At 54.7% G+C, this 27,293-nt stretch overlaps 2 protein-coding genes across 3 annotated transcripts in view; both read left to right on the top strand.

Annotated features, from left to right (window-relative positions):
* The window catches only part of Ppard (peroxisome proliferator activated receptor delta), a 65,039-nt gene extending 47,201 nt beyond the window's left edge, over nucleotides 1-17,838 (top strand). For both annotated transcript variants that reach the window (XM_051153445.1, XM_051153444.1), the window contains exons 2-7: nucleotides 4,310-4,516; nucleotides 13,763-13,914; nucleotides 15,564-15,702; nucleotides 16,170-16,372; nucleotides 16,478-16,928; nucleotides 17,591-17,838. In XM_051153445.1, the coding sequence (XP_051009402.1) occupies nucleotides 4,390-4,516; nucleotides 13,763-13,914; nucleotides 15,564-15,702; nucleotides 16,170-16,372; nucleotides 16,478-16,928; nucleotides 17,591-17,838 (1,320 nt within the window). In that variant the 5' untranslated portion in view covers nucleotides 4,310-4,389. The remainder of the gene's footprint in view (nucleotides 1-4,309; nucleotides 4,517-13,762; nucleotides 13,915-15,563; nucleotides 15,703-16,169; nucleotides 16,373-16,477; nucleotides 16,929-17,590) is intronic.
* Rpl10a (ribosomal protein L10a) overlaps nucleotides 1-27,293 on the top strand; it is a 105,452-nt gene that overhangs the window by 56,486 nt on the left and 21,673 nt on the right. The gene's annotated exons all lie outside the window — the stretch shown is intronic.

Below are 27,293 nucleotides of genomic sequence, written 5' to 3'. Positions count from 1 at the left end.
GGGAGCCAGTGCTCTCCTCCAGGGAGAGCCAGCCAGAACCACTGTGGCCTGAGTGTGATAGTGGAATGCAGGGGACAGGGGACAGAGTAGGGAGGTGAGGCTAGAGAAAGACTCAGGGACCAGAGCTTGTGGCCACCTTCAGCTCTGACATGGTGGCTTTGTGTCAGGAGTAGCCAGGTAGCCTGTGACAGAGGGGCCTGTGGCCGTGGCCCGTGGCAGGGGGCTGTGGCAGGGGCCTCTGGCAGTGGGGCTGTGGCAGGGGGCTGTTACAGGGGCCTGTGGCAGTGGGGCTGTGGCAGGGGGCTGTTACAGGGGCCTGTGACGGTGGGGCTGTGGCAGGGGGCTGTGACAGGGGCCTGAGGCAGGCTCTTGGGACAGATTTAGTGAGGATCCCTGACTCAGGCTGGAGGAGATCCCAGCGCTCTGCAACTTGCCCCTGGGACAGGGAGATGCAAGTCTCTGGTGCATTCTTGACCCAGCAGAGCACAGAGGGCACACACTACTGACCAAGACTGGAGCCAACCTGCCCAGACCTAACGTGTTCTTTCCCCCACTCTGTGTGTGTGTGTGTGTGTGTGTGTGTGAGAGAGAGAGAGAGACAGAGAGACAGAGAGACAGAGAGACAGAGAGAGACAGAGACAGAGGGATCAGAAGACAGCTTGCAAAGCCATGTCTCTCCTTCTGTCATGTGGGTCCACAGGGATCCAGCTAGGGTCGTGAGGCTTGGCTGCATGTGTTTGGTTGCTGCGCCGTCCCGAGCCCCAAGCCAGGGCTTCACCAGCCCCCTCCAGTCTAGTCCTGTATCTCACTCATCATTTGAGTTTTACAATCGACATCTGTGGCTGACTTCTGGAAAATAGGGACTTAGGAGTTGAAGGTTGGGGCTGGAGAGATGGCTCAGAGGTTAAGAGCACTGACTGACTGCGCTTCCAGAGGTCCTGAGTTTAATGCCTAGCAAGGCTCACAACCATCTATAATGGGTTCTGGTGCCTTCTGGTGTGCAGATGCACATGCAGGCAGGGTACCGTATAAATAATAAATAAATGAATCTTTAAAAAAAAAAAAAAGAGTTGAAGGCTGTGTGGTCCCTCTTCACATTACTGGCAGTTTTGCCTTTTTATTTGGTCCTGATTCTGATTATCCATAGAAAAGGTAACCGTGTTAATTAGCTTTCTGTCTGTACTTTTGACCAAAACATTCAAGAGAACACATTAAAGGGAGGAATGACTTATGGCAGCTCGCAGTTTCAAAGGGTAGCCAGGAGGTGGGGCAGGGTGGGAGGTCAGGATGAACTATTTACGGTTTGGCTTTCCTCTCCCCTGGCTTCACCCCATGCAGCTCTGTCCTCCACACTGTTCTTACCAGTGATGCTTCCTTGTCAGTCCACATGCATTCCCTGCAGCTATCAGGGCCCTGTTAACCTGCCCCACCCCAGTCAGGCCATGGGAGAGTAGCCTTGTATTAGCACATGCCCATCCACTTAGGGGAAGCATAACCGTAGACACAGCCTGCACGAGTCACGGTGCGTGCACTCCTCCTTAGATACTGGGAGGGCTGAGCCGGGTAAGGACCTGCCAACGTTTAATAAAGCTTGCTTCAAATTTGGCTCAAAATTTGTGGTAATGGTAGCTGGGCGTGGTGGTGCACGCTTGTAATCCCAGCACTCCGGAGGCAGAGGGAAGCAGTCTCTGTGAGTCTGAGACCAGCCTGGTCTACAAAGTGAGTCCAGAACAGCTAGGGCTACACACAGAGAAACCCTGTCTTGAAAAACCAATAAATAAATAAATAAAATATATTTTTTAAAAAAAGGTGGGCTCAGTGCCTTCTTTTGCAGGGTTATATTTGTTGGTCCTTAGCATCTAGGATTGAACCTAACAGTCCACAGATGCTTGTCCAGTCTCTGCCAAGGTTCCACATCCCCTCATGTTGGTGTGTTTTATTTGAAAAACACGCCTCAGGGACATAGCCTCTATGTAGACAAGGCTAGCCTCCCTATTAGGACTGCAGGCATGGCCACCACACCGGGCTTGCCTTGCCAGACCTACTCCTCCTGGGAATTTAGAAGCTATGTTCGAGAATTTAGCACTTCAATAAAAGTTGAAAGTACTTTTCTCTGCTTATTGTCTGCCTGGCTGACTCCCTGGGTTTTAAGACAATGTCTCTGAGTTAGCTAGGTTGGCCTCCTGGTCCTGTGTCCTCTGCTCGGGACCACGAGCTGTGCTTGCCATTCCTGATGTGTGCGGTGCTGGGGGCCAAGCCAGGGCTTCCTGGGCGCCCCAGAGGCACTCTAGCAACCGAGCTGCAAACAAAGCCCAGACTAGAGCTTGATTTGTTTTTCCTTAAATTGCCTTTATGTAGAACTTTTGTATAATTAAATGTTAATCTTTTACCTGCAATCTGGGCACCATAAAGCTTTTATGCGTTTATGGTCAGGCTGGCATCTACTCACGTAAGATGAGTTTTATGTTAACATGTGGTTCTTGTACTTTATGAGAGTTTTTATTGTTTTGTTAGGGTCTCCTGTAGCCCAGGCTGGCCTCAAACTCTCTGTGTAGCGGGGGATAACCCTGAGCTTCTGATGTGCACTAGCACACCTGCTTAATGGATTCAGAGGGTCAAACCCAGAGACTTGTGTGCTAGAGAGGCCAGCGCTCTGCACACCGAGCTGCACCCCCTGCCCTCGCTGGCCTATCCCTGCTTTCACTTAGAATCTCTGGTGCATTTGTGCATTGTCTTGGTGTAGATGTACAGGCCAGCATCCATATTAGTGATTTCTCAGTTGTTCTCACAGCTCACCGAAAACTTCGTCTTTTCTCTTGGTTTGAGGCAGGGGTGTGTGTCTGTGCGCGTCTGTCTGTCTGTGTGCATGTGCGTGTGTGTGTCTGTGTGTGCACATGCTTGCGCATGTGCTTGTGTATTTGTGCGTGTGTATATGTGTGCACTTGCACGTGTCCTGTGATGAGGTGCTCACACCCTTCCTGTGACTGTCACTTGGCGGGAATCTCCGGCTCTCTAGCTCTTCTTAGACTTCAGGCCTGCATGCCCAGCTGCCCAGAGGCCAGCCTCTGAGGGACTACTGTGCAGTCGAGGCAGGGCACAGCCTCTGCATGGCTGGATGGAGCTCAGTGTGAGGAAGGAAGGACATGGGCATGGAGGCGCTTTGCTGAGCAGCGTTAGTTGTCAAGTTTGGTCGCACTTCACAGCTGCAGGACATAAGAAATGGAACCCACCCAGAGGTGCACACCTCTAACCCCATAATCAGGGGGCAAAACCAGGTGGATCTTCTTAAGTTCTAGGCTAGCCTGGTCTACATTGGGAATTCCAGGGGAGCCTGGGCTACATAGAGAGATTCTACTTCACAAAGCAAACAAAAATAAAACTGCTCTTCAAACCTACCCATCGAGTAATCACCTCCAGAGATGGGCCGGCCGGCCGCAATCCTGAAAATTCCATGTAGGTTCTGTAGCCAAGTTGGTGGGCCTAGAACAGGCTGAGAGAGGAGCCGAATCCCAGGGTGGACAGACAGACACGCAGGTCCTGAGGCTGGAGCTTCCTGGGAAGAGGGCGTTTCTGTTTGCCCAGGATGCCATTGGCTGCCTGTGGGACACGCATGAGGAGGATGCCGCCTGCTCAGGCTCTGAGCTTTTGCTCTGAGTCACTGCTTGCTGCTCCCTGCTAGGTGGACTCTCCACACCTCTGTTGTCACCACTTGTGAGAGCAGCATTTATGGGTGGATCTGTACTTAATGAATGTTGGAGTGGCGTACTGGTGAGGGGGACTGGGGCCACCAGCTAGTAGCCTGTCCTAGCTGGGGTCATTATGGCTGTGATGAAACACGTGACCAAAATCAACCTTCACACTTCAACATCGAAGAAGTCAGGAGAGGCCGTGGAGGGTGCTGCTCACTGGCTTGCTCCTCATGGCTTGCTCAGCCTGCTTTCTTATAGAACCCACAATTGGGCCCATGGGAGTCAGCACAGAGCTGTTTCCTACCGTGGCCTCGGGCAGAACAGGACGCCCCTCACTCAGAACAGTGCCTCTGATCAGCCACTCAGGCAATTTAGGGGGGCTCACAGAGCCGGAAAACAAGGGAAGAAAGCATAGCAGGGCGTTTCTGTATCTATTCAGTGAAAGCTGCTCTCAGCCCTGCCAGCTTGTCCCAAGAACCAGACATCCAGGGCAGGGGGGCTGGGGGCTTGCCTAGCTCTGCAGGAACTGAGGATGCTGGAACAGCGTCGCCCTGTGACAGTGGCCCTGCAGTGTGCCCCACCGTCCTCTCCCCTGACCTCTTCTGTTTCTTCCTGTCCAGGTGGTCCATCTTCGCTCAGACCCAGATGGTGTCAGAGCTATGACCAGGCCTGCAGGCGCCACGCCAAGTGGGGGTCAGTCATGGAGCAGCCACAGGAGGAGACCCCTGAGGCCCGGGAAGAGGAGAAAGAGGAAGTGGCCACGGCTGAAGGAGCCCCAGAGCTCAATGGGGGAGCAGAGCACGCACTTCCTTCCAGCAGCTGCACAGGTATGGAAAAGGCTGAGAGGCAGAGTCGGGCGGGTTTCTGTGCACAACCTGGGGTGGAGCCGAGGGTCCTGCCTCGCCAGTCACCAGCCAGTGACCGAGGGGTCCTGGGAAATCAAACCTTTGCGGAAACATACAGGAATGGTAGGTGAGGTCGGAGGGCATGTGTGGGCCATGCTGTCATCATCATCTTGTCTCTGCTACCTAGCGAGTGTCTCTGGCCCCCCACATGCTCACCCCCCAGGCAGCATTTGGGAACAGGCGTGGGCGCTGGGGATGGGCCCAGAGCCTGTGCTTGCTAGGCAGGCACTCCCCCTGGGAGTTGCATCCCTAGGCCTGACCGCAGCGGAGCTGTGAGGCATGCCTGCAGTTGTTACGGACCACTTGGCACAGGACACCTGGTACTAACTCTATGCTTTGCCATGATTGAGTGTAAAAGCCGAGTGGTTTGGATGAGGGCCTGTGCCTTGGGCCACGTTAGAGCATCAGGTTTCAGCTGGTTCTCTCAACTTGCTGGGTCACTTCATTGACCCTCTTAACGGTAGCAGTGGTGACATTCTTCTCTGCTGGCCAGCACGGCCCTGTCGTCTCATCCTCATGACACCACATCTAGCCTGCATACAGCCCCTCGGCCGTCCCTCCCAGACCCTCCTCCTCTGGCTGTCCTGAACTAGCTTTGTAGACCAGGCTGGCCTTCCAACTCACAGCGATCCCCCTGCCTCTGCCTCCTTAGTGCTGGAATTAAAGGAGTGCACCACCACGCCCAGCTAAGGCCTTTCCTTTTTAGATCTCTGAGTTGGTGGGATGGAAGGACCACTGTCAGTCAGTCCTGCCGATCTACCCACATCCTCAGAGTGACCCCGCCTCCCCACCCAGTGTTGGTGTGAGAGTCCAGAATAGCCCATGCTTTTGTGTGTGCGTTAGAGGGAGTGGCTGTGTTGGCCCTGGAACCCCAAGCATTCTCAGAAGAGAGTAATGGCTTCCAGGGGTCGAGAGCCATTCAGTGCTGTGGATAGCGGGATAAGGACGGGGCTGGGGGGCGGGGCATAGTGGTGCATGGTGCATGCTGTTAGTCCCAGCACTCAGGAGGCAGAGGCTGGAGCATCTCTGTGACTTCAGACTGGTCCACATAGAGAGAGACTTGCCTAGAGAGGGGAGTGGAGGAGAAGGAGAGGAGAGGGGCCAGAGGGAAGGGGAGGAAGCCCAGGGGACCCGCAGTGTGCCAGTGTATGACGATGCCCAGGACAAGTTGTGAGCAGGGAGGAAAGGGGCATGAGGGCTGGCCTGGCCGCCCGCCACCAACCTTGTCCCATATCTGGGTCTGGGCAGGAAGTGTCCTGTCCTGGGATTTCACACACACCCCACAGAAGTGATTTCCCACCACAAGCCATTACTCAGGCTGTAATGTTCACGTGCCAGCCAAAGTGCAGTGGCTGCAGCGGCGTTGGGCACAGGCGTGGCAGGTGCATCTGGAGCAGCAGTGTGGACTGTGGGAACTCGCAGAGCACCATGTCAGCTCCTGAGGTTTTAGATAAATGGAAGCAGCAGAGGTGGCTTGGCAACGGGACAGGTGACAGTTGTCAAAGCCGCTGGCCTAGGAGACCAGCACTAGGAGAGAAGTTAGAGCAAGTGAGGCAGTGAGCTGCGGCGGGCGACCAGAGACTAACCCAGCACGGCAGGTGCCGGCTCCATGGGGGGGCTGCTGGCCTGAGGAGAGTCCCCCAGGTGCCAGTGGTGACAGGATGGTGCCGGTCTCCGTCCCTTTAATCCTGCAGTTCTGCTCTGGGATGTGTCCTCTGTGTGCATAGAGGTGACACAGCAGTCTGTTTACCACAGCGCAGCTCAGAGGAACAGAAATGGGGTGTCACCTTCGTGTGGAATCCCTTGGGTAAGCCCTCTGTAGTCCTTAGAAGGGGTGAAGTGGGGCCGGTGAAATGCTGCCGTGATGGGGGGCTTGCCTCCAAGCCTGCCCTCCTAGCTCCGAGGCCCTGGTTCCTGCATGGTGGAAGGACAGAACCAAACTCCTGCAAGTTGTCCCCTGACTTCCGCAAGCACGCTTGCATGCGTACACGCACACACACTGTATTTTGTTAGGGATAGGGTAGAAATAAGTGAGATGGCTCAGTGGTGAAGACCTGCCGTGTAGGCCAGGGACCTCAGCTTGACCCCTAGAACCTACATCAGGGTGGAAAGAGAGGGCCAGCTGCGCAGGCGTCTTTCACCTCTGTGTGTGCTAGGTGGGTCGCACATCCCCTGCATGTGTGCTAGGTGGGTCGCACATCCCCTGCACGTGTGCTAGGCGGGTCGCACATCCCCTCCACGTGTGCTAGGCGGGTCGCACATCCCCTGCATGTGTTCTAGGTGGGTCGCACATCCCCTGCATGTGTGCTAGGCGGGTCGCACATCCCCTCCACGTGTGCTAGGCGGGTCGCACATCCCCTGCATGTGTGCTAGGCGGGTCGCACATCCCCTGCATGTGTGCTAGGTGGGTCGCACATCCCCTGCATGTGTGCTAGGCGGGTCGCACATCCCCTCCACGTGTGCTAGGCGGGTCGCACATCCCCTGCACGTGTGCTAGGCGGGTCGCACATCCCCTGCACGTGTGCTAGGCGGGTCGCACATCCCCTGCACGTGTGCTAGGCGGGTCGCACATCCCCTGCATGTGTTCTAGGTGGGTCGCACATCCCCTGCATGTGTGCTAGGCGGGTCGCACATCCCCTCCACGTGTGCTAGGCGGGTCGCACATCCCCTGCATGTGTGCTAGGCGGGTCGCACATCCCCTGCACGTGTGCTAGGTGGGTCGCACATCCCCTGCATGTGTTCTAGGTGGGTCGCACATCCCCTGCATGTGTGCTAGGCGGGTCGCACATCCCCTGCATGTGTGCTAGGCGGGTCGCACATCCCCTGCACGTGTGCTAGGCGGGTCGCACATCCCCTGCACGTGTGCTAGGCGGGTCGCACATCCCCTGCACGTGTGCTAGGCGGGTCGCACATCCCCTGCACGTGTGCTAGGTGGGTCGCACATCCCCTGCATGTGTTCTAGGTGGGTCGCACATCCCCTGCACGTGTGCTAGGCGGGTCGCACATCCCCTGCATGTGTGCTAGGCGGGTCGCACATCCCCTCCACGTGTGCTAGGCGGGTCGCACATCCCCTGCACGTGTGCTAGGTGGGTCGCACATCCCCTCCACGTGTGCTAGGCGGGTCGCACATCCCCTCCACGTGTGCTAGGCGGGTCGCACATCCCCTGCATGTGTGCTAGGTGGGTCGCACATCCCCTCCACGTGTGCTAGGTGGGTCACACATCCCCTGCACGTGTGCTAGGTGGGTCGCACATCCCCTGCATGTGTGCTAGGTGGGTCGCACATCCCCTGCATGTGTGCTAGGTGGGTCGCACATCCCCTGCATGTGTGCTAGGCGGGTCGCACATCCCCTGACACAGATCACATGTTTAGGGTTTTTTGTTTGTTTGTTGAGACGAGGCCTCTCTACATAGCCCTGGCTGCCCTGGACTCACTCTGTAGACCAGGCTGGTCTCAAAACTCACAAAGATCCACCTGCCTCTGTCTCCTGAGTGCTGGGATTAAAGGTGTGTGCCACCTTGCTGAAAGTTTTGGGGGTTTTGTTTGTTTGTTCCTAAGGGTAAGATAGGAGCAGGCGCGGTGGCTCACACCTGTCATCCCAGCACTTGGGAGCTGAAGCAGAATCACACACTCCAGGCCGGCCTGCCTCAACAGACAGCCTAATTATAATAGGGACACAGCCTGCCCTGTGTGCCTCCCTCAGCAGCCGTGAGTGTCCTCTGTAGGACACAGCCTGCCCCGTGTGCCTCCCTCAGCAGCCGTGAGTGTCCTCTGTAGGACACAGCCTGCCCCGTGTGCCTCCCTCTGCCATGAGAGGCTTTCATAACTTAAAACGCTCTTGTTCTGGGTGTTGTTGTTGGTGGTGGTGGTGGTGGTGGTGGGTGGGTGGGTTGGTTTTTCAAAACAGGGTTTCTCTGTGTAATAGCTCTGGCTGTCCTAGACTTGCTTTATAGACCAGGCTGGCCTGAAACTCACAGCAATACACCTCCTTCTGCCTCCCGCACGCCTTTAATCCCAGCACTTGGGAGGCAGAGGCAGGCGGGCGCTCTGTGAGCTCAAGGCCAGCCTGCTCCACACAGTGAGATCCTGTCAGGAGGACCTAGAGATCACCCCCAGCACCTCAGGGGACCCAGGTGGCCACTGCAGGCTGTGACCCTCACTGCTGCCTCCTCACTTGCCCCCTACAGCTGTTGGTGCTGGCTAGTCCCCTGCCGTTTGCCCACGAGTCTGGGGCTTTCGCTCCACAGCGGCACACAGCAACAAGGAAGTACATGACCAGGCGCCCCTGCTGCCCGAGGACTGTCCCAGGGCATTAGTGCTTACAGCCTGCCTCTCCAGCTCTGCCCCCTCCCGCTTTGTGGCAGCCCTCACAGAGGGGCAGGTAGAGAGGCTCTCCTCCTCTCCGCTTGCCTCCTGTTTCCTTTCCTCAGCAGCACTTGGTGAGCGTCCAGGGCCGGGCAGCATGCCAGTGTGGGCCAGGCAGGGGTGGACAGGGCCAAACACCAGCCTAGAGGAGCCCAAAGTCCAGGCAAAATGGGACAACAGTCAAGAAACCACCTGGTTAGCTGGGTGTGGTGGTGCACACCTGTAATCCCTCACAAGACAGGCAGACCCCTGAGTTCAAGGCCAGCCTGGTCTACGGAGCAAGTCCCACGACAGCCAGGGCTACACAGAGGAACCCTGTCTTGGAAAACAAACAAACAAAAAAACCATGGAGACAGACAGACAAGCAGACAGACTTGGGATGGGGCGGGCGGGGGGGGGGGGGCAAACAGGGAGAGGGAGGGAGAGAGGAAGCCAGGAGGCCAGTGCCCCAGCCTCAGGTTCTCTTAGTGCTGGCCCTGATGTTAGAACTAAGATAGGATCTGACAGGACAGTAAATACCCAAGCTGGCCCAGGTGCCACCTCCTGGCTGTGACAACAACATATTTCCAGGCCCCGAGGCGAGATAGCAGGGGAGCCTTCTGCCACATGAGAGTGTGGGGATAAGTCAATACTGTGTGTTTGCTGAGCTTGTACTCAAAGACCGTGTAGCCTGGTGCTTGCATGGAGGGCCAGGGCCAGGGTTTGCCCTGTTTCCAGGAGGCGTCACCTCATGCCACCCTCAGTGGTGATCTTGCACGCTTGTCTTCATGGTACTACTGTTTGACGTCAAGAGCACACACCTGTGGGCTGCAGTAGAGCACACAGCTCCAGGAGATGCGTGGTTTCATTTCTGACCCTCACCTTGCCATCCCCTTAGTCAGGGGTTCCCAGATAGACAGAACCAATAGTGGTTGGGTTTGTTTTATTTTGGGGTGTGTGTGTGTGTGTGGTGTGTAGAGGATTGGCTCACAGCTATAGGTGAGTCCAGTTCTTACCCTGAAGGGCAGCCTATAGTCACCAGGAAGCAGTTCAAGCATGGCGGCAGTGGAAGTGGGGTCTCCTCTTCCAGAAGGAAGAGGACCCAGTTGTTCTCTTAAACCAGGCTGGCATCGAACTCAGAGATCCGTCTGCGTCCCAAGTGCCAGGATTAAAGGTGTGTGCCACCACCACGCCCGGCTTCTTTCCTTTTTTTCTTTTTTCTTTTTTGAGATAGAGTCTCTCTACGTAGTCCTGGCTGTCCTGGAACTCACTCTGTAGACAAGGCTGGCCTCGAACTCAGAGATCCACCTGCCTCTGCCTCCCTGAGTGCTGGGATTAAATTCATCTAGACTAGTCTGCGGAGGGAGGGAGGCAGCTGCCGTGACTCAGCCAGATCACCGCAGAAAGCCGTTCCCATAGCTGTCGTTAACCACATCAACCTCAGTTTTCTCACCTGTAAGGTAGGGGCACAGAGCCCGACTTGAAAGATTATTTTGAGGTTTTTATGTGAAATGAAGGGACGTGGAGTTCCCAGTAGAGCTGTGGAGCACAGGTGACCTTGGTGAGGCTTTCTACCTCCTCTGGCTTTAGTGTCCTTTAGGCCCTTGGGAGGTGTCTGGGCACCGGGATGGGATTCTGGGCCCAGCTGCAGATATTATCCGGTGAGCAGAGGTGCCTCCTGAGAGGAGCAGGGGAAACTGGGAGAAGTGTTAGCTTTCTATCCCTGTGACAAAATGCCCGACACAGACCACTTAAAAGAAGAAAGGTTTTGTTTAGGATGACAGTTTTGGAGGTGGCAGCCCAGGTCAGCCGACCCCACTGCTTTTGAGTTCCTGGTGAGTCATACTCTGTGGCAGAGAGCTGCTCTTGTGTCCTGGGGGCTGGGAGAGAAGAGACAGGGACCAACAATCTCTCAAAGGCTCAGCTCCAGTGACCCACTAGGTCCCACCTCCCATTAGCACCACAGGCTGTGGAGCAAGCTTTGAATATACGAGCCATTGGGGAACATTGAGAATCCATAACTGTAGCCAGGCATGTGCCAGTTGGCCTGTAGTTCCAGGCCAGCATGGGTGACAGTGTTGTGAGACCCTGAGCCAAGGAAAGAAGAGACTGAGGATGTCTCAGTTGGTAGCACACTCCAGGCCTTGGGTGTGGCCCAGCACTTGAGAGGCTGAGGGACCATGGGCCCAGATGACTCACACGTACATGAGGATGTGTGTCTGTGTGTGTTCATATATATACATGGCACTTACATAAAGAACAAGGTGCAGGCCAGTGAGAGGGCTCAGAGGGTGAGGGTGCTTGCTGCCAAGCTTGGCTGCTTTGCTAAGTTTGATCCCTGGGACCCACACAGTGGAAGGAGAGAACAAACTCCTGAGAGTTGTCTTCTGACCCCTGTGTGTGCATGATCTCCCTACCCACAAGAGGTAAGAGCACTGGCTGCTCTTCCACAGGTCCTCAGTTCAATCCCCAGCAACCACATGCTGGCTCACAATCATCTATAATGAAATCTGGTGCCCTCTTCTGCCCTACAGGCAGAATACTGTATATATAATAAATAAATCTTAAAAAAAAAAAAAAAGATAAGTAAACTAACCAGGCAGTGGTGGTGCAGGCCTTTAATCCCAGCCCTCGGGAGGCAGAAGCAGGTGGATCTCTGTGAGTTCAAGGCCAGCCTGGTCTACAAAGTGAGCCTAGGACAGTCAAGGTTGTTACACAGAGGAACCTGTCTCAAGAAGAAAGAAAATGAAAAAAGACCATAATGGAAAGTAACACACACACACATACACACACACGTTCAAGGCTGTCCTCAGCCACATAGTGAGTTCAAAACTATTTAGCCGGGGCCACATGAGCTCCTATCCAAAAATAAATAAATAAATAAATAAATAAATAAATAAGGAAGGAAGGAAGGAAGGAAGGAAGGAAGGAATAGCCAGCTAAATGGTGCACACCTGTAATCCCAGCACTCGGGAGGCAGAGGCAGGTGGATCTCTGTGAGTTTCAGGCCAGCCTGGTCTACAAAGTGAGTCCAGAACAGTCAAGGCTACACAGAGAAACCCTGTCTTAGAAAAAACAAAAACAAAAGCAGAGGAAAAACAAGACAAAATCCAAGCAGACAGGCAGTGCCCACACAGCAAGCCCAGCCTTCCGTGCCCTGGCCTGAGGAGCTCAGGGCTTCCTTCACCACCTGCCGCTTTCTGACCGGGAGGCCCTTCAGCCCCAGGGCCTGGTGCCGATGGTGCTGTTACACTTTCGGATGAGACACTGTGGTGACATGAGGAGAAACCCTTGAGCCAAGTGGTCCAGGAAGAAATGGAGCCGTTGTTTTTGGAAAAGCCCCCCACACGCCACACACTCATATGACACCGTCCCCGCCGGTCCCGATTCTCTGGCCTTGTGCATCAGTTACGGCCTATAGTTGTGCTAAGTAGGTCCGCGCCCAGGTCAGGGCATTTCACCCATTCACCCCTGGGGAGCTGGGCCTGTCCCTCTTGGCAGGGATTCCCCTGGGCCCTCACTCTCTCTGGGCACCTCAGGGGGCCAGTAGGGTCTGGTTATCTTGGTTAGTTACAGGTTCTGGAGGTCTTGAGCCACCCCGCCGCAGCCGGAGACCACAGCAGCACAGAAGCAGGTGAAGGAGATGAGAGCCTGGGTCAGGCTCCTCTCGGCCCCTCTGCAGAAGGGGCTTGGCGTGGAGAACACAGACTCCCCGAGAACTGTGCCGCTTACCATGTGCCCCGTACCCACAGCTGCTCGCCTCCGGCTTCATTGCACCCATCCTTCCTGCCTTCACACCTAGTGGGTGGTGCCCACAGGCGAACACACAGACCCCTGTCAGGAAGTACTAGACTAACGAAGAAATGCAAAGCTGCTTTACCCTCCAGACCAGCCTGCCAGAGAAAGTGAGGAATCAAGTCTCCTCAGTGGGGACCAGGGAGCATTTATATACCTTTGGAATGTCAGTCTTTGGGAGCTAGAGTTGTGGGCCACCATGAGCTTATGTCACACACCCCAAACCTTAGCATCCGGGAGGACTGCAGTGCCCCCCCCCCCCCTACCCCCACCCTCCACCTCCGCCCCAATGGTCTCCGCTGCCTGAGTTCTCCCCCTGTGGCCAGAGTTGCAGGCTGTGAGTGTTACTCTGGGTTGGTCACCTGGCTTGGGCCTTTCTCCTGCTTGAGTGTCTGTCACCAGTCTAGGGGGTGGCACCTGTCTCTGAGGAGGTGAGTCTGTAGTCCCAGGAGAGCTCAGACTGTAAGCCAGCATCAGGGACAGGTGGGCAGCACTGTGGAGCCAGGTGACTGAGGCCCAAGGCAGAGCCTTGTCTCATCCCCGAATCTCCAGATAGATCCACAAGAGACTCACTGGCCCTGACAGTCGTGTGACAGAGCTGTCCTAACTTCTGCATTCAATAGAACAGGGCAAGCCAGCGTGGCACATGCACTCTCGCTCCAGCAGGACTTCTGGGAGTGAGTTAGAGGCTCTGAGAAATCCCTGAGAGCACCCTGGGGGTCCACAGAGGCTAGAGCTCCTGGGATAGGGGCCAGTTGGGGGGAGCTCTGCACCCCCACAGCTTCCGACAGACACACTCCACCCCGTGGTCACCCAGGATTGTGTTTATCAAGGGCCCACTGAAGGTCCTGTGTACCCCAAAGCCCCACCAGGCCCACTCCTCCCCTAGTCAGGAGGCTGTAAGTGGCACCTACACCCTGCCCGTCATGGGTCACACTCATGGGAAGACAGCCCCTGGGTGTCTGAGCTGGGGCTACAGGTCTCCTGCCTGGCTGATTATTCAAGTGTCCCTCTATCCTGTGTCCACAGAGCTCTCCCAGAATCCCTCACCTTCTTCCCTGCTGGACCAGCTGCAGATGGGCTGCGACGGGGCCTCAGGTGGCCTTAGCATGGAGTGTCGGGTGTGCGGGGACAAGGCCTCTGGCTTCCACTACGGAGTCCATGCGTGTGAGGGGTGCAAGGTACGGACTGAGGTGCGCAGGGGTTTTGCCTGCTTCAACTGGGACCCTGAGAAAATACCCCCAGCAAAACTCCTTGGTTCCTTCCAGGCCTGAGCCCTGGGTGACCCAAGAGAGGAGAAGACAGTATTCAATGCACACCTGCTGCCCCAATTCCCCACCCGTCTCTGCGGGTGATCGCCCTGGGGCCTGGGCTCAGACAGGCAGGCAGGCAAGAGTGAGCCTTGGGCGGGGTGTTCACTCGAAGTCCATTCTCCAGGACCTCGTGTCCTAAGAGAGTCTTTGACGAGAGTCATGTCTCTTGGTTGTTCTAATGACACACACATCAGAATTTCACAAATTGTTTTATTGAAACACCATCTGGAGAGAGGCAGGCGGCGGCTCGGTGGTTGAGTGTACCGGCTGCTCTTCCACAGGATCCAAGTTTGATTTCTAGCAGCCACGTCTGGGGTTCACAACTCCTATAACCCCAGCTCCAGCCCTCTTCTGGCCTGCGGTCCCCCCACACTCCACATGCGTACACCCACATACAGATACACACACAGTAAAGTCTGTCTTTAAGATCCCCATGTGGGATGGAGCTTGCCTACCTGCACAAAGCCCTTGGTTTGAGCCCTAGCACAACGTAAGCTGGGTGTGGCCCCATACACCGTGATCCTAGCAATTGGGAGATCAAGGCAAGATCAGCTCAAAGTCAGGCTGGCAAGATGGCTTGGTGTGTAAAGATCCTCGCTGCCAAGACAGATGACCTGAGTTCAGTTCCCAAGGACTGGCACTGGAGAAGGGGACCAGCCCTCCCTCCTTGTCTGCTGATCCTCATGGGCATGCCCTCCCTCACACACCCACAAAAGTAAACAAACAGATAAAGTGTAAAGCAAATACTCCTGTGAAAACAAAAGGGGTTGTAATTTTAAATCCTTATTAATTTTGTTTGTTTTGTTGAGACAGCTTTGGCTGTCCTGGAATTCACTGTGTAAACCAGGCTGGCCCTGAACTCAGAAATCCACCTGCCGCTGCCTCCCAAGCACTGGGATTACAGATGTGCTCCACTACTGCCCAGCTTTAATCCCCCCCCTCCCCCCAAGGATACATTTTCTTCCTTCTTTCCTATCCAAAAAGAAAAAACAGTTTTCCCCTGGGGCCTGGGGAGCTATCTCAACGGTGAAGAGCACTGGCTGCTCTTGTAAAGGAGCAGGGTTTGGTTCCCAGCACCCACGTGGTAGGAGCCCGGGACTCCAGTCTCAGGAGACTGACCTCCCCCCTTTCTAGCCTCCACAGGCCCTGCACATCTGTGGTGCACAGACATGCATGCAGTCAGAACTCCCATATATCCAAATAAAATATAATTAATACAGAGATATTCCCCGGGGATGGAGAGAGAACTCAGCAGTTGAGGGTACTGGATGCTCTTCCAGGGGCCCCACGTTCAAGTCCCAGCACCCACATGGCAGCTCACACCCGTCTGTAACTCCAGGGCTTCTGACGACACCCTTTACACAGACCCATATGCAGACAAACCACCAGTGCACATAAAATTTAAAAATCACATATATATTTTCTTAAGCGTTCCCCCATCACCCCAGGCGCCAGTACTTTTGTGTCCTTACATGCCCTGGGCCCTGGGCCGGCGCCTCACGCCCTTGGCCCCGCAGGGTTTCTTCCGCCGGACGATTCGCATGAAACTGGAGTACGAGAGGTGCGAGCGGAGCTGCAAGATCCAGAAGAAGAACCGCAACAAGTGCCAGTACTGCCGCTTCCAGAAGTGCCTGGCGCTCGGCATGTCGCACAACGGTGAGAGAGAGCGCCTGCGCGAGAGCGCCTGCGCGGCATCCTCCCCCGGGGCCCCGCCCGTGCCATCCCACAGGCCTGAGCGGTCACCAGCTCTCTGTGCCCGTGGCTCACCCGTTCTGCTGTAGTAAGTTTTAAGGATCTCCTCTTTCCCTGACCCACAAAGAAGGTGAAGGAACGAAGTCACATAATAGAAAGGGGATGTGCTGGGCCCCGGTCTGGGCCCGGGTCACCAGAGGCTGTGTTCCTAGCTGCCGCACCATGCCTGTCCCCAGCCAAGTCAGCAAAAGTTCTCAGGGAGTTTGTCCTGGGCTGCCTCCACTTTGCTCCCTTGCTGACTTTGGGGCCTCTGAGGACCCCAGGCTCCCACAGGATGAGTCCCCGTCACCTCCACACCTGAGTGGAGCAGGGGAGGAGAGGCGCTGGCTCCTGGCCGGCTCTTCCATGACTGGCCCTCCACCCCTGCGCAGCCATTCGCTTTGGACGGATGCCTGAGGCCGAGAAGAGGAAGCTGGTGGCGGGGCTGACGGCCAGCGAGGGGTGCCAGCACAACCCCCAGCTGGCCGACCTGAAGGCCTTCTCCAAGCACATCTACAATGCCTACCTGAAAAACTTCAACATGACCAAAAAGAAGGCACGGAGCATCCTCACCGGCAAGTCCAACCACAATGCAGTGAGTGTCGCTGGCCAGCCCGGGCTCTGCGGTGGGGTCCCCGGGACACATGGGCGGGGCCCCTCTCCTTCCCCAGGCCTGGCCTCTGATGGGCCTGGTTTTCAGCCCTTTGTCATCCACGACATCGAGACGCTGTGGCAGGCGGAGAAAGGCCTGGTGTGGAAGCAGCTGGTGAACGGGCTGCCGCCCTACAAGGAGATCAGCGTCCACGTGTTCTACCGCTGCCAGTGCACCACGGTGGAGACGGTGCGGGAGCTCACGGAGTTCGCCAAGAGCATCCCCAACTTCAGCGGCCTCTTCCTCAACGACCAGGTGACCCTCCTCAAGTATGGCGTGCATGAGGCCATCTTCGCCATGCTGGCCTCCATCGTCAACAAAGACGGGTTGCTGGTGGCCAACGGCAGTGGCTTTGTCACCCACGAGTTCTTGCGCAGTCTCCGCAAACCCTTCAGTGACATCATTGAGCCCAAGTTTGAGTTTGCTGTCAAGTTCAATGCCCTGGAACTCGATGACAGCGACCTGGCACTTTTCATCGCGGCCATCATTCTGTGTGGAGGTGAGGACCCTCACAGCCTGTGACCAAGCCTGACCTCAGCCAGTGCAGCACAGAGCACCTGCAGAGCCAGTAGCACCTAGTCAAACAGATAGAGTTGGCCTTGCTGGGGTTATAGCTCAAAGGTAGAGTGGTTATTTAGCAGGCAGGCAAGAGGCCCTGAGTTCCATCCCCAGTGTGTGTGGGGAGCAGGGGGAGGGGGAGGGTATGACACACAGGATACACCATTATGTCATTTGTGGGTGATGGAGAAATTTCTGTATTACTTTTGCACTTTCTAGTCCAGTATAATACACGGGTAAGCCCACTCCCCCACAGGGGCATGGACCTCACTTCAGGCCAGAACCATCCTGGTTTATAACTCACTCGGTCCTCACAGCAACTGGGCTAAGGACTCTGAAACCCAGAGCCACCAAGATATTCTCCCACAGAGATAGGACCTGAATCTGGGTACCAGGTGTCATAGCCAGGGGTCACACAGCCGTGCCAGATCAGGAACAGAAGGTGGATGGAGAGCAGGGGTGGGGACTGGCGTGCCCAGGCAGTGACGGACGGGGCCGGTGACACAGCTAGGCTCAAATCCGTCCTGGGCAAAGAGATCCCGGGGTGGGCTAAGGCTCCTCTGCCCTGCCTTGTGACCCTGCTCATACCCTGTGTCCCCGCAGACCGGCCAGGCCTCATGAATGTGCCACAGGTGGAGGCCATCCAGGACACCATTCTGCGGGCTCTGGAGTTCCACCTGCAGGTCAACCACCCAGACAGCCAGTACCTCTTCCCCAAGCTGCTGCAGAAGATGGCGGACCTGCGGCAGCTGGTCACTGAGCATGCCCAGATGATGCAGTGGCTCAAGAAGACAGAGAGTGAGACCTTGCTGCACCCCCTGCTCCAGGAAATCTACAAGGACATGTACTGAGGCCAGGCTTCCCTGCAGGCTCCAGCTGGGCCCAGCCTGTCTGTGCGGAGGACCCGCCCACAGGCGTTGGGCACAGCCCAAGCAGCTGGAGCCCCCTACTCACAACACTCCAGACACACACGTGGCCAGACCCCACCTTCCCTGCCTTCTGCCCCATTTCTCCCCAGCGCTTCCTGTTGTTGCTGTCTCCCCAGCCCCCCTGCTCTCTGCCTTGCCTTCTGTAGCACCCTCCTCCCCTGCCTGTCCCACATCTGTCTGGTTCATGTCAGTGGGGCAGCCAGTACGCTCACCAGCAGCCTAGAAGCAGAGGACCCTGCACTGGCCCAGGCCTGCCTGTGTCTGTCTCCCTCTTCAAAGACCCAAAGAAACACTACGCTCTGGGCCCAGCACTGACTGCTGCCCCAGCCTGCGGTCACCATCACAGGGTTCCTCCTGCACAGGAGAGTGGGCTGGGAGCCATGTCCCCAGGCACCACGCTCCCGTCCTGATACCCTGCATTCTTCTGGCCAGTGTTCTAGACCATTATCACTGAGGGCGCTGTGCTGCCTTGGGGATATCCCCTCCATATGGGGGGGTGCCCACAGCCCCATTGAAGAGCAGGAGGGTAGACGTTGGCCAAATGGAACAGCAGCACACTTAGCTCTGATGCCAGGACTCAGGCCTGGGTCCCAGGGCTAAGGCCAGGAAGCAAGCGGGGCAGGCCCTCAGCCAGTACCCTCTCTGGCCTCTACCCTGTACCAGCACCCAGACTGGCAGGACCGTGCGCCAGGTGTTGGAGCACAGCTATTCTTTCATCTCCTGGATGACATGGGCACATCTGCTCCCTGCAGCTGCCCCAGTGTAACCATGACACTGGCTTCACCTCTCGGGTCACCACAGAGCCCCTCCCCTCCCCAAGCTGCTGGGGGCAGCTGTGGCCCTGCTCCTAGGGTTGATGGTCTGTGAGCAGGCTGGGCTGTCCTGCCAGGTCGCAGGCACAGTTGCCTGTGTTCCTCCAGCCCTGGCACTTCTTCTATTCACCCATCCCAACGGCTCTTCTCTTTTTTGCCTGGCTGGTCACCAGCTCCTAGGAGCTTCAAGTGACCTGGAGCTTGCTGGGTGCTCCCCCCTTTCAGGCTCTCCTGAGACCAAGGACTGAGCCCAGCCCAACAGAGCTGATCCTGCCCAGGCCCACAGGGAGCCACCAGCCAGGCTCCCTGACATCCTGGATCCCTGTCTGGTCCTTTGTCCCGAGAGGCCTTAACTGTTAGACGGAGGCTCTGGAGGGAAGCCGAGAGGGGACCAGCCCAGTGTCAGCTCCTGCCAGTAATTCAGTGCCCATCCTGGCCAGATTATTCCCTGCTAGCACACTCCCTGCCCCCCACCTCTACTGATCAGGTCTTGGGGTGTTCCCTGTGGGGCCCAGGCTGTGAATGGAGCTGCATACCCTGACCCACCCTGCCCTGCCCCCACCAACCCCGCCCCGTTCCCCCAAGTCTGGTGCTGAGGATGCAGCTCCTCTCAGGGTCTGAAGTCTCCAAAACTGAAATGTATATTTTTGCTAGGAGCCCCAGCTTCCTGTGTTTTTAATATAAATAGTGTATACAGACTGACAGAACTTTAAATAAATGGGAATTAAGTATTTAAGAGTTGACTTGAAGCCAACTGAGTTCTTCCTGCCGTTCTGAGAACTAAGGGGGACACCTCTTCCATATCCAGGGCTGGCAGCACAGAGACTAAAGGAGGCTCCTAGTGCTGGCCTGGGATCTGCTGTGGTCTTCTGCCCCTCCCTGGACCACCTCTCAGTCTGTGGGTATGGGAGTCAGGCCTGAGGGAAGAGCAGTAAGTGGCTTGTGGAGGAGGAAGGGCCCCAGAGGCTCTGAGGCCTTGAGTGGCCATGACCCAGGAGACTAGGCCTCCCTCTCCTTCATCTCCTGTGGAACCGGGAGAAGGAGGCCGATGAGTTCTGCAGCGTGGGGTATGGTTAGGGTACGCATCATTGATTGACTTGCTGAGGTCCATTCTCTCCCACCGTGTGGGTCCTAGGGACTGAACGGAAGTGGTCAGGCTTGGCAGCAAAGGCCTTTACCCTCTAAGCCATCTTGCTGCTCCTCCCCTTTTTAAAGTAGTTTTTAAAATTTTTTATTTACATGTATTGGTGTTTTGTCTGCGTGTATGCCTGCTCAGTGTTTGTATCTCCAGTGCCCTTGGAAGCCAGAAGGGGATGTCAGATTCACTGGACCTGGAGTTACAAACAGTTATGAGCCTGGGTCCTCTGCAAGAGCAGCCAGAGCTGGGGATAGTAGCACAGGCGGGTGGGTCTCTGCTCATTTGAGATCAGCCTGGTCTACACAGAGAGTTCCAGGACAGCCAGGGCTACAGAAACCCCCTCTCAAAAGGAAAGGAACAGCCCCTACTCTTTTTTTTTTTTTTTTTTTGGTTTTTTGAGACAGGGTTTCTCTGTGTAGCTTTGGCCGTCCTGGACTCACTTTGTAGACCAGGCTGGCCTCGAACTCACAGTGATCCTGGCTCCAGCCGCCCAGACTATACCGAGCAAGCATGGTAGTAACACCTGTCATGCCACCAGCACTTGGGAGGCAGAGGCATGGAGTTAGCTCAAGTTCATCCTGGACTGCTTAGTGTTAGAAGCCAGGCACAATGGCGCACACCTGTGATCCCAGCACTTGGGAGGCAGAGGCAGGCGGGTCTCTGTGAGTTCGAGGCCAGCCTGGTCTACAGAGTGAGTCCAGGACAGCCAAGGCTACACAGAGAAATCCTGTCTTGGAGGGAAAAAAACATTTTTTTTTAATTAAAAAAAAGTAAAATATGCATCAAAAAGTGCCCAGTGACCAAAACAGTCAAGTGGTTTAACTACTGGGAGGAAGCAGACGGTTGTTGGAATTCAGCTGGTCTCCCTTCCCTGGGTGAGATGGCACACATCTTTAATTTCAGCACTCAGAACAGAGAGGCAGGTAGGTGACTCTAAGGCCAACCTGATCTACACAGAGTTCTAGGCCAAACAGGAGTTTATGCTGTATAGTGAGACCCTGTCTTACCACTAGTAATCTTCACAAGCTTTGTTTTCACCTGATCGAGTTCTCATTGGAGCCGCTCACTTGTGCCTCTCCTCCCACTCTGAGCAGGGAGGTCCAGCCTGGTCCATCAAAGTGAGCGCTGGTTTACAGGAGCCCAGTGGGAGTCAAATCCTCAAAGGCGGCTTAGAGGCCATGGGCCTTCCTTTGAGCATCCATCTTATCACAGTGCAGAGAAGATGCTGAGACCAAGGGCCCAGAAGCACCTTGACCTAGGTCACATTGGGTCTCCTGGCCCCAGGCCTTGATTCCTGCCCTGCTGAGAGCTCACATTGAGCTGCACGTGCCAAGCATCCTTCAGTCATGACCTCATCGCACCCTCTCCATTGCCCCAGCAGATCACAGGTTCCCAGCTGAAAACAACTTACACAGCAGATTGTTTACCTCGGGGAGGAAAGTCCCTGACCACCTCCTACACTCTCCAGGGCAGCCTGGGTTCCCCACGGAGGAGGCTTATCAGGCACCAGTGTCTCTGTACCCAGTTAGGCTAGTAGGCATCTCCCTCAGGGAAGGAGGGGGCATCTTAAGGCCAACACACCTGCTACCAAGTAGAACGCCACCCAGATCACTTAGCCTGGGAGTCTGTCATGAGGATAGATTCACCGAGATGGAACCTGCCAAGGGGATTCTGGCGAGGGTTCCTGACACTTCTCGATGGAGCTCAGGGGATGCTTGCCAGTCTCGTATTGAAGGTTGGCCATCTCACATGCCAGGCGTGATGGGGGGAACCAGGACACATGCTCAGGGTTACCCGCCCTCCCTTCAGCCCCGTATGACCTCTCTTGCTCTGATCCACTCAAGAGAGGCTCTAACAGGCAGACTGGCTACCCAACCCAAAGTGTCCTGATTGAGTAGAACAAGCCCCGCCCATCTCTGTCCACCTCTGACTGTGGCCTGGGCTGGGGCACCAATAATATTCTATTGCTTTGTGGCCCATAAAGCAAACTGACTTCATGGATAAGAACAGGCCAGGCCCCAGTGACCTGGATGGGAAGCTGGGTCCCCAGGGCTCCCTGGAGCTGCCCAGCATGAACACTACTTAGCTGTACAGGCTTTTCACACCTCCTAGAATGAAGGCTCCCACCAGGCCTCAGTTGTGCCCATCCTCAGCCCTGAGTCCCAAGCCCGCATGACCAACTCCTACCTAGTTCACCCTGCTTTCCAGAATCCTTGGAGTCTTCCGATATTTACTTAAGGCCCCCTAAGGCTTCCTACCTTACGCACAGCCCTGCAGTGGGTAGAGCTCTTCAGGCCTGAGATGGGGCCAGTGGCTGAGTCGCCTTCCCTTTTCCGGATGAAAGTTTCACCAGGACATTGCTGCTGGCTTCCTGCCAGGACTGTAGCTGGGTGGACACTGTAGCCAGGAGACAGCAACTGTAGCAGGGAGAGGGGCCCCTGTCTCCCGCCACCATATAGGTATGGGTCTGGATTTCACGAGAAGCGCTGGAGAGGGGTAAAATTATTTGGGATCCAATCTGGCTATTGAAAGCTGAGTCCCTTAAGAATTTTGAGTACAAGCTGGGTGTGGTGGTGCACACCTTTGATTCCAGTACTTGGGATCCCGGCAGAGGCAGCGGGATCGATGTGAATTCCACAAAAGCCAGAGTTGTTGCACAGAGAAACCCCGACTCATAAAACAAAAAACAAACTGGGCGGTGGTGGTGGTGGCGGCGGCAGCGGCGGCAGCGGCGGCGGCGGCAGCAGCAGCAGCAGTAGCAGTGCGCGCACGCCTTTAATCCCAGCACTCGAGAAGCAGAAGCAGGTGGATCACTGTGAGTTCGAGGCCAGCCTGGTCTACAAAGCAAGTCCAGGACAGCCAAGGCTACACAGAGAAACCCTGTCTCGGAAAATCAAACCAACCAACCAAACAAACAAACAAACAAACAATTTTGAGTATATCCAGGGAAGAGGACTTCTTGCCACAGAGCGGGGAGGAACAGGCCAAGGTACCTAGGCCTAGCTCAGGTCTGCCTCCCTTGTCCTCTTTCTCTCCTGTCTTGAGTCTGGGCACGGCGCGCCCACTCGGCCTCTGTCAGACGTTCACTTCAGCACATACTCATCTGCCAAAACCACAAAAGGATGTTTACTATGAGAGATTCCTGGTGCTTCCTTCCTGCCAGGGTCAGGAAGGGTCGGAGAGCGGCAGTCCAGATGGGAGGGGCTCGGTTGGCACTCCCCCTGGCCCTCCTCTCACCAGCCACATTTCCCAGTGGCCTCCTCCTGGCAAGACCAGTCCTGCCGGCTTCCTGGAAACCTCTGTTTCAGCCGCTTTCCTTCCCTCACTGCGGCCTTCCTGGCCTGGCCTCAAACAGGAGGTCTCCGCCTCCCGAGTGCTGTGTTTGCAGGCATGTACCACCAAACCCTGCAAAGGGGGGTTGGGGTTTTTGGGGGAGGGGTGTGGGTGCTAATGTATCACTGTTTATTTATTTGTGTCTGCATAAGTTTATGGGTACCATGTGTAGCGCATGCAGGTGAATCAGAAAGGGATTTGGATCTGATGGAGCTGGAGTGACCAGTGACCAATGATCATAAATGGACATGTGGGAGCTAGAACTGAGCCTAGGTCCTCTGTAAAGCACAAAGGTCTCCTATCCTAACCACTGAGCCATCTCTCCAGTCTCACTTGATAGCATTTTTTTTTTTTTTTTGGTCCTTGTTTGTTTGGAGTTTTTGTGTTTTGTTTTTATTTTTGTGTTTTGTTTTTTGGTTTGTTTTTTTTTTTTTTAGACACGATCTTTCTGTGTAGTCTCAGCTGTCCTGGACTCACTTTGTAGACCAGGCTGGCCTCGAACTCACAGTGATCCACCCGCCTCTGCCTCCCCGAGTCCTGGGATTAAACGTGTGCGTGCAGCACCATGCCTGGCTTGTTTTTGTTTTTTGAGACAGGGTTTTTCTGTGTAACCCTGGCTGTCCTGGACTCACTCTGTAGACCAGGCTGGCCTTGAACTCAGAGATTCTCCTGCCTCTGCCTCCCGAGTGCTGGAATTAAAGGTGTGTGCCACCACCACCTGGCACACTTGATACCTTTTTAATGGCTAAAAGTGATTTCACTGTTGCTGGTCATAACAGCTCATACCTGTAATCCCAGGAATCAGTACAAAGGTTGCTTTGAGTTTGGGGCAGAGTGGATTATACAAGACCCATTTCAATCACCCACAAAGGTATTTTATGTAGTTTTTAAAAAAGATTTATTTAGAGCCGGGCGTGGTGGCACACGCCTTTAATCCCAGCACTCGGGAGGCAGAGGCAGGCGGATCGCTGTGAGTTCGAGGCCAGCCTGGTCTACAGAGTGAGTCCAGGACAGCCAAGGCTACACAGGGAAACCCTGTCTCGAAAAACCAAAAAAAAAAAAAAAAAAAAAAAGATTTATTTGTGTATATGAACACTCTATTTGAGCATCAGACACAAGAGGGCATCAGATCTCATTATAGATGGTTATGAGCCATCATGTGGCTCTGAGCCTCTGAATGAGCCTCTGAATGAGCAGCCAGTGCTCTTAACCTCTGAGCCATCTCTCCAGCCCCTTATGTAGTCTTAATATAAAATTCTATGTGCAACCTTATCAGTTAATTCAGTCAGCATAAACTATTTTAGTCTTCCTTTATGCTAAGTGTATTTTACACTCAGAACACATATGAATTTGGACCATTACAGGTTGCTTCCAGATTATGGGTACCAGGCTGGAGGGTGCACAGTGGTTATATGAGATTCCTGAGTCTTCTCGGGGCAGGGCCTGGGCCAGAGCCTCTGCTCCTGCAAAGCCTTGCATGCACTTGCCTCTCAGGAGATGCCACATGAGTGAGTGAGCGACCACAGACTGCTGCTGACAGGACCCACAGACGCTCCCGGGAGCCTCAGGCTGAGTTGTCACATCTCATTCACAAGCTCATGGCCCCACAGCAGAGCTAGACCTTGGAGGGCAGACACTGAGGTCGTGTGATGGGTCAGGTGGCCATGACCTGGAGGACCGGGGAGCTCAGAAGCATTCCGTGCCACCCACGAGCCACCTGCGTGCCACCTGCGGCCATGCTCAGAAGCGTCTGAGCTCCTCTGCGGCCACAGTGGAAGGAGGACAATTGGTATTCAGTGTTTGGCATCTGTGTGGATAAAAATCAGAGCCTTTGGGCGTTTTGCCCAACCACTCCCACTGCCTGAGGTGCCTGTGCCCACGGCGGAAGGACTATGTAACTTTAGGAGACACCTGGGAGATGAACTCCAATACTCAGGCCCGAGCTGGGACCAGGGGGTGCGGGGTGAGGAGGAAAAGAACTCAGGAGGAAGAGGATACCTGGGAGACCAAATGACTGAGGTGAAGGAACACTTAAGAAACCTATATGTGGGCTGGAGAGATGGTTCAGCGGTTAAGAGCACTGACTGCTCTTCCAGAGGTCCTGAGTTCAATTCCCAGCAACTGCATGGTGGCTCACAGCCATCTATAATGTGATCTGATGCCCTCTTCTGGTGGGCAGGTGTACATGCAGGCAGAGCACTGTATACACAATAATAAGTAAATCTTAAAAAAAAAGAAAAGAAACTTAGGTGTGCCAGGCTTGGTGGCACATGCCTTTAATGCCAGCACTAAGGAGGCAGAGGCAGGCAGATCGCTATGAGTTCGAGGCCAGCCTGGTCTACAAAGCAAGTACAGGACAGCCAAGGCTACATAGAGAAACACTGTCTTGAAAAACAAAAAAAACAGAGGCTGGGTGCGGTGATGCACACCTTTAATCCCAGCACTTGGGAGGCAGAGGCAGGTGGATCACTGTGAGTTCAGGGCAGCCTGATCTACAAAGTGAATCCAGGACAGCCAAGGCTACACAGAGAAACTCTGTCTCAAAAAAAAAAAAAAAAAAAAAAAAAAAAAAAAAAAAAAAAAAAAAAAAAAAGAAAGAAAGAAAAAAGAAAGAAAAGAAAACCAAACCAAAACAAACAAAAAAGAACAAATCTTCAAAAGAGTGCAGAAAAAAAAAAGAAAAGAGAAAACAAAAACATGTGCTTTAGGGCTGGGGTGGCGGCTCAGTTGGCAGCGCTCTGAGCTCCATCCCCAGTGACCGCATTCACCCAGTGTGATGTCACCCAGCTGCAATCCAGCATTCAGGTGGAGGAGGCAGCGAGAACGGAGCTTCAGTGTTGTCCTTGGCTACATGGAAAATTCGAGGCCAGCCTGAGCAACATGAAACCGTGTCTCAGAAGATTAAACCAAAACAACCCCAGAAGAAGAAGAAGAAGAAGAAGAAGAAGAAGAAGAAGAAGAAGAAGAAGAAGAAGAAGAAGAAGAAGAAGAAGAAGAAGAAGAAGGGGAAGGGGAAGAAGAAGAAGAAGAAGAAGAAGAAGAAGAAGAAGAAGAAGAAGAAGAAGAAGAAGAAGAAGAAGAAGTCGTGTGGGGATGTGCACACCTTTAATCCCAGTACTTAGGAAGCAGAGGCAGAAGTGGGGAGAGTTTGAGACCAGCTTGATGTAGCGAAAATTCTGGAACTTTGGTTCCTTTAAAAAACACAGGACTAGGCCGGGCGTGGTGGCACACGCCTTTAATCCCAGCACTGGGGAGGCAGAGGCAGGCGGATCGCTGTGAGTTCGAGGCCAGCCTGGTCTACAAAGTGAGTCCAGGATGGCCAAGGCTACACAGAGAAACCCTGTCTCAAAAAACAAAACAAAACAAAACAAAACAACACAGGACTATGATAAGAGTATGCTTTGATTTTAATCCCAGGTGTCAGGATGCGGGGCTGATTTGCCCCGTGCTCTAGCAGAGGCGTGGTTTTCGCCAGCTGCAGATAGTTTCTGTGACTGTGTGACGTTAGGAATTCTGGAAACTTCTCAGAGGGGACATAAGTTCGAGGGCCCCCTCCCCCAGATGGATGAAAGGCGGGAAGGAGGATAGCTCATACAATAGCAAAGACCAGCTACAGCTCCATCTACGCAGCAAGATTCCAGAAGATTCCAGCCACAGCTCCGTCATGACAGCTTGTCTCAAAACAAAACAAAAAGTCACCCAAAGCGTCCAGCACAGGTGCTGCCATGGCTGGCGTCACGTAGGGGCCAGGAAAGGGAAGCCAGAGAGCTCCCACGGGGCCACCCCATGGAGCCATCCTGGCGGTAGTTTTTGGAAGAGGAGAGGACCATTGTTTTGAGGGATTTCTGCTGCCATCTCTGTGCTTTGAGGGGTCTTGGTCTAGAAGGGTCATGTGGAGACTGAGAAGAACCCAGCTTGTCCTGGGTTTAAGGTGAGAACTCCTCTGTGCTCTCACTACCCAGGCTGGCCTCCATGAGGCTGGCCACAAGTGTCCTAATAGGTCCCTCTGGTCTGATCTCTCAAAAGGCAGCTGCCTGGCTAAGGCCACCCACAGAAGCACATCTGAGGCGTATCTGTGACCTCCTCCCTTGGAT

This window comes from Acomys russatus, chromosome 11 (assembly GCF_903995435.1).
Source record: "Acomys russatus chromosome 11, mAcoRus1.1, whole genome shotgun sequence".
Taxonomy (NCBI): domain Eukaryota; kingdom Metazoa; phylum Chordata; class Mammalia; order Rodentia; family Muridae; genus Acomys; species Acomys russatus.
This window is presented reverse-complemented; position numbering and strand designations above follow the sequence as displayed.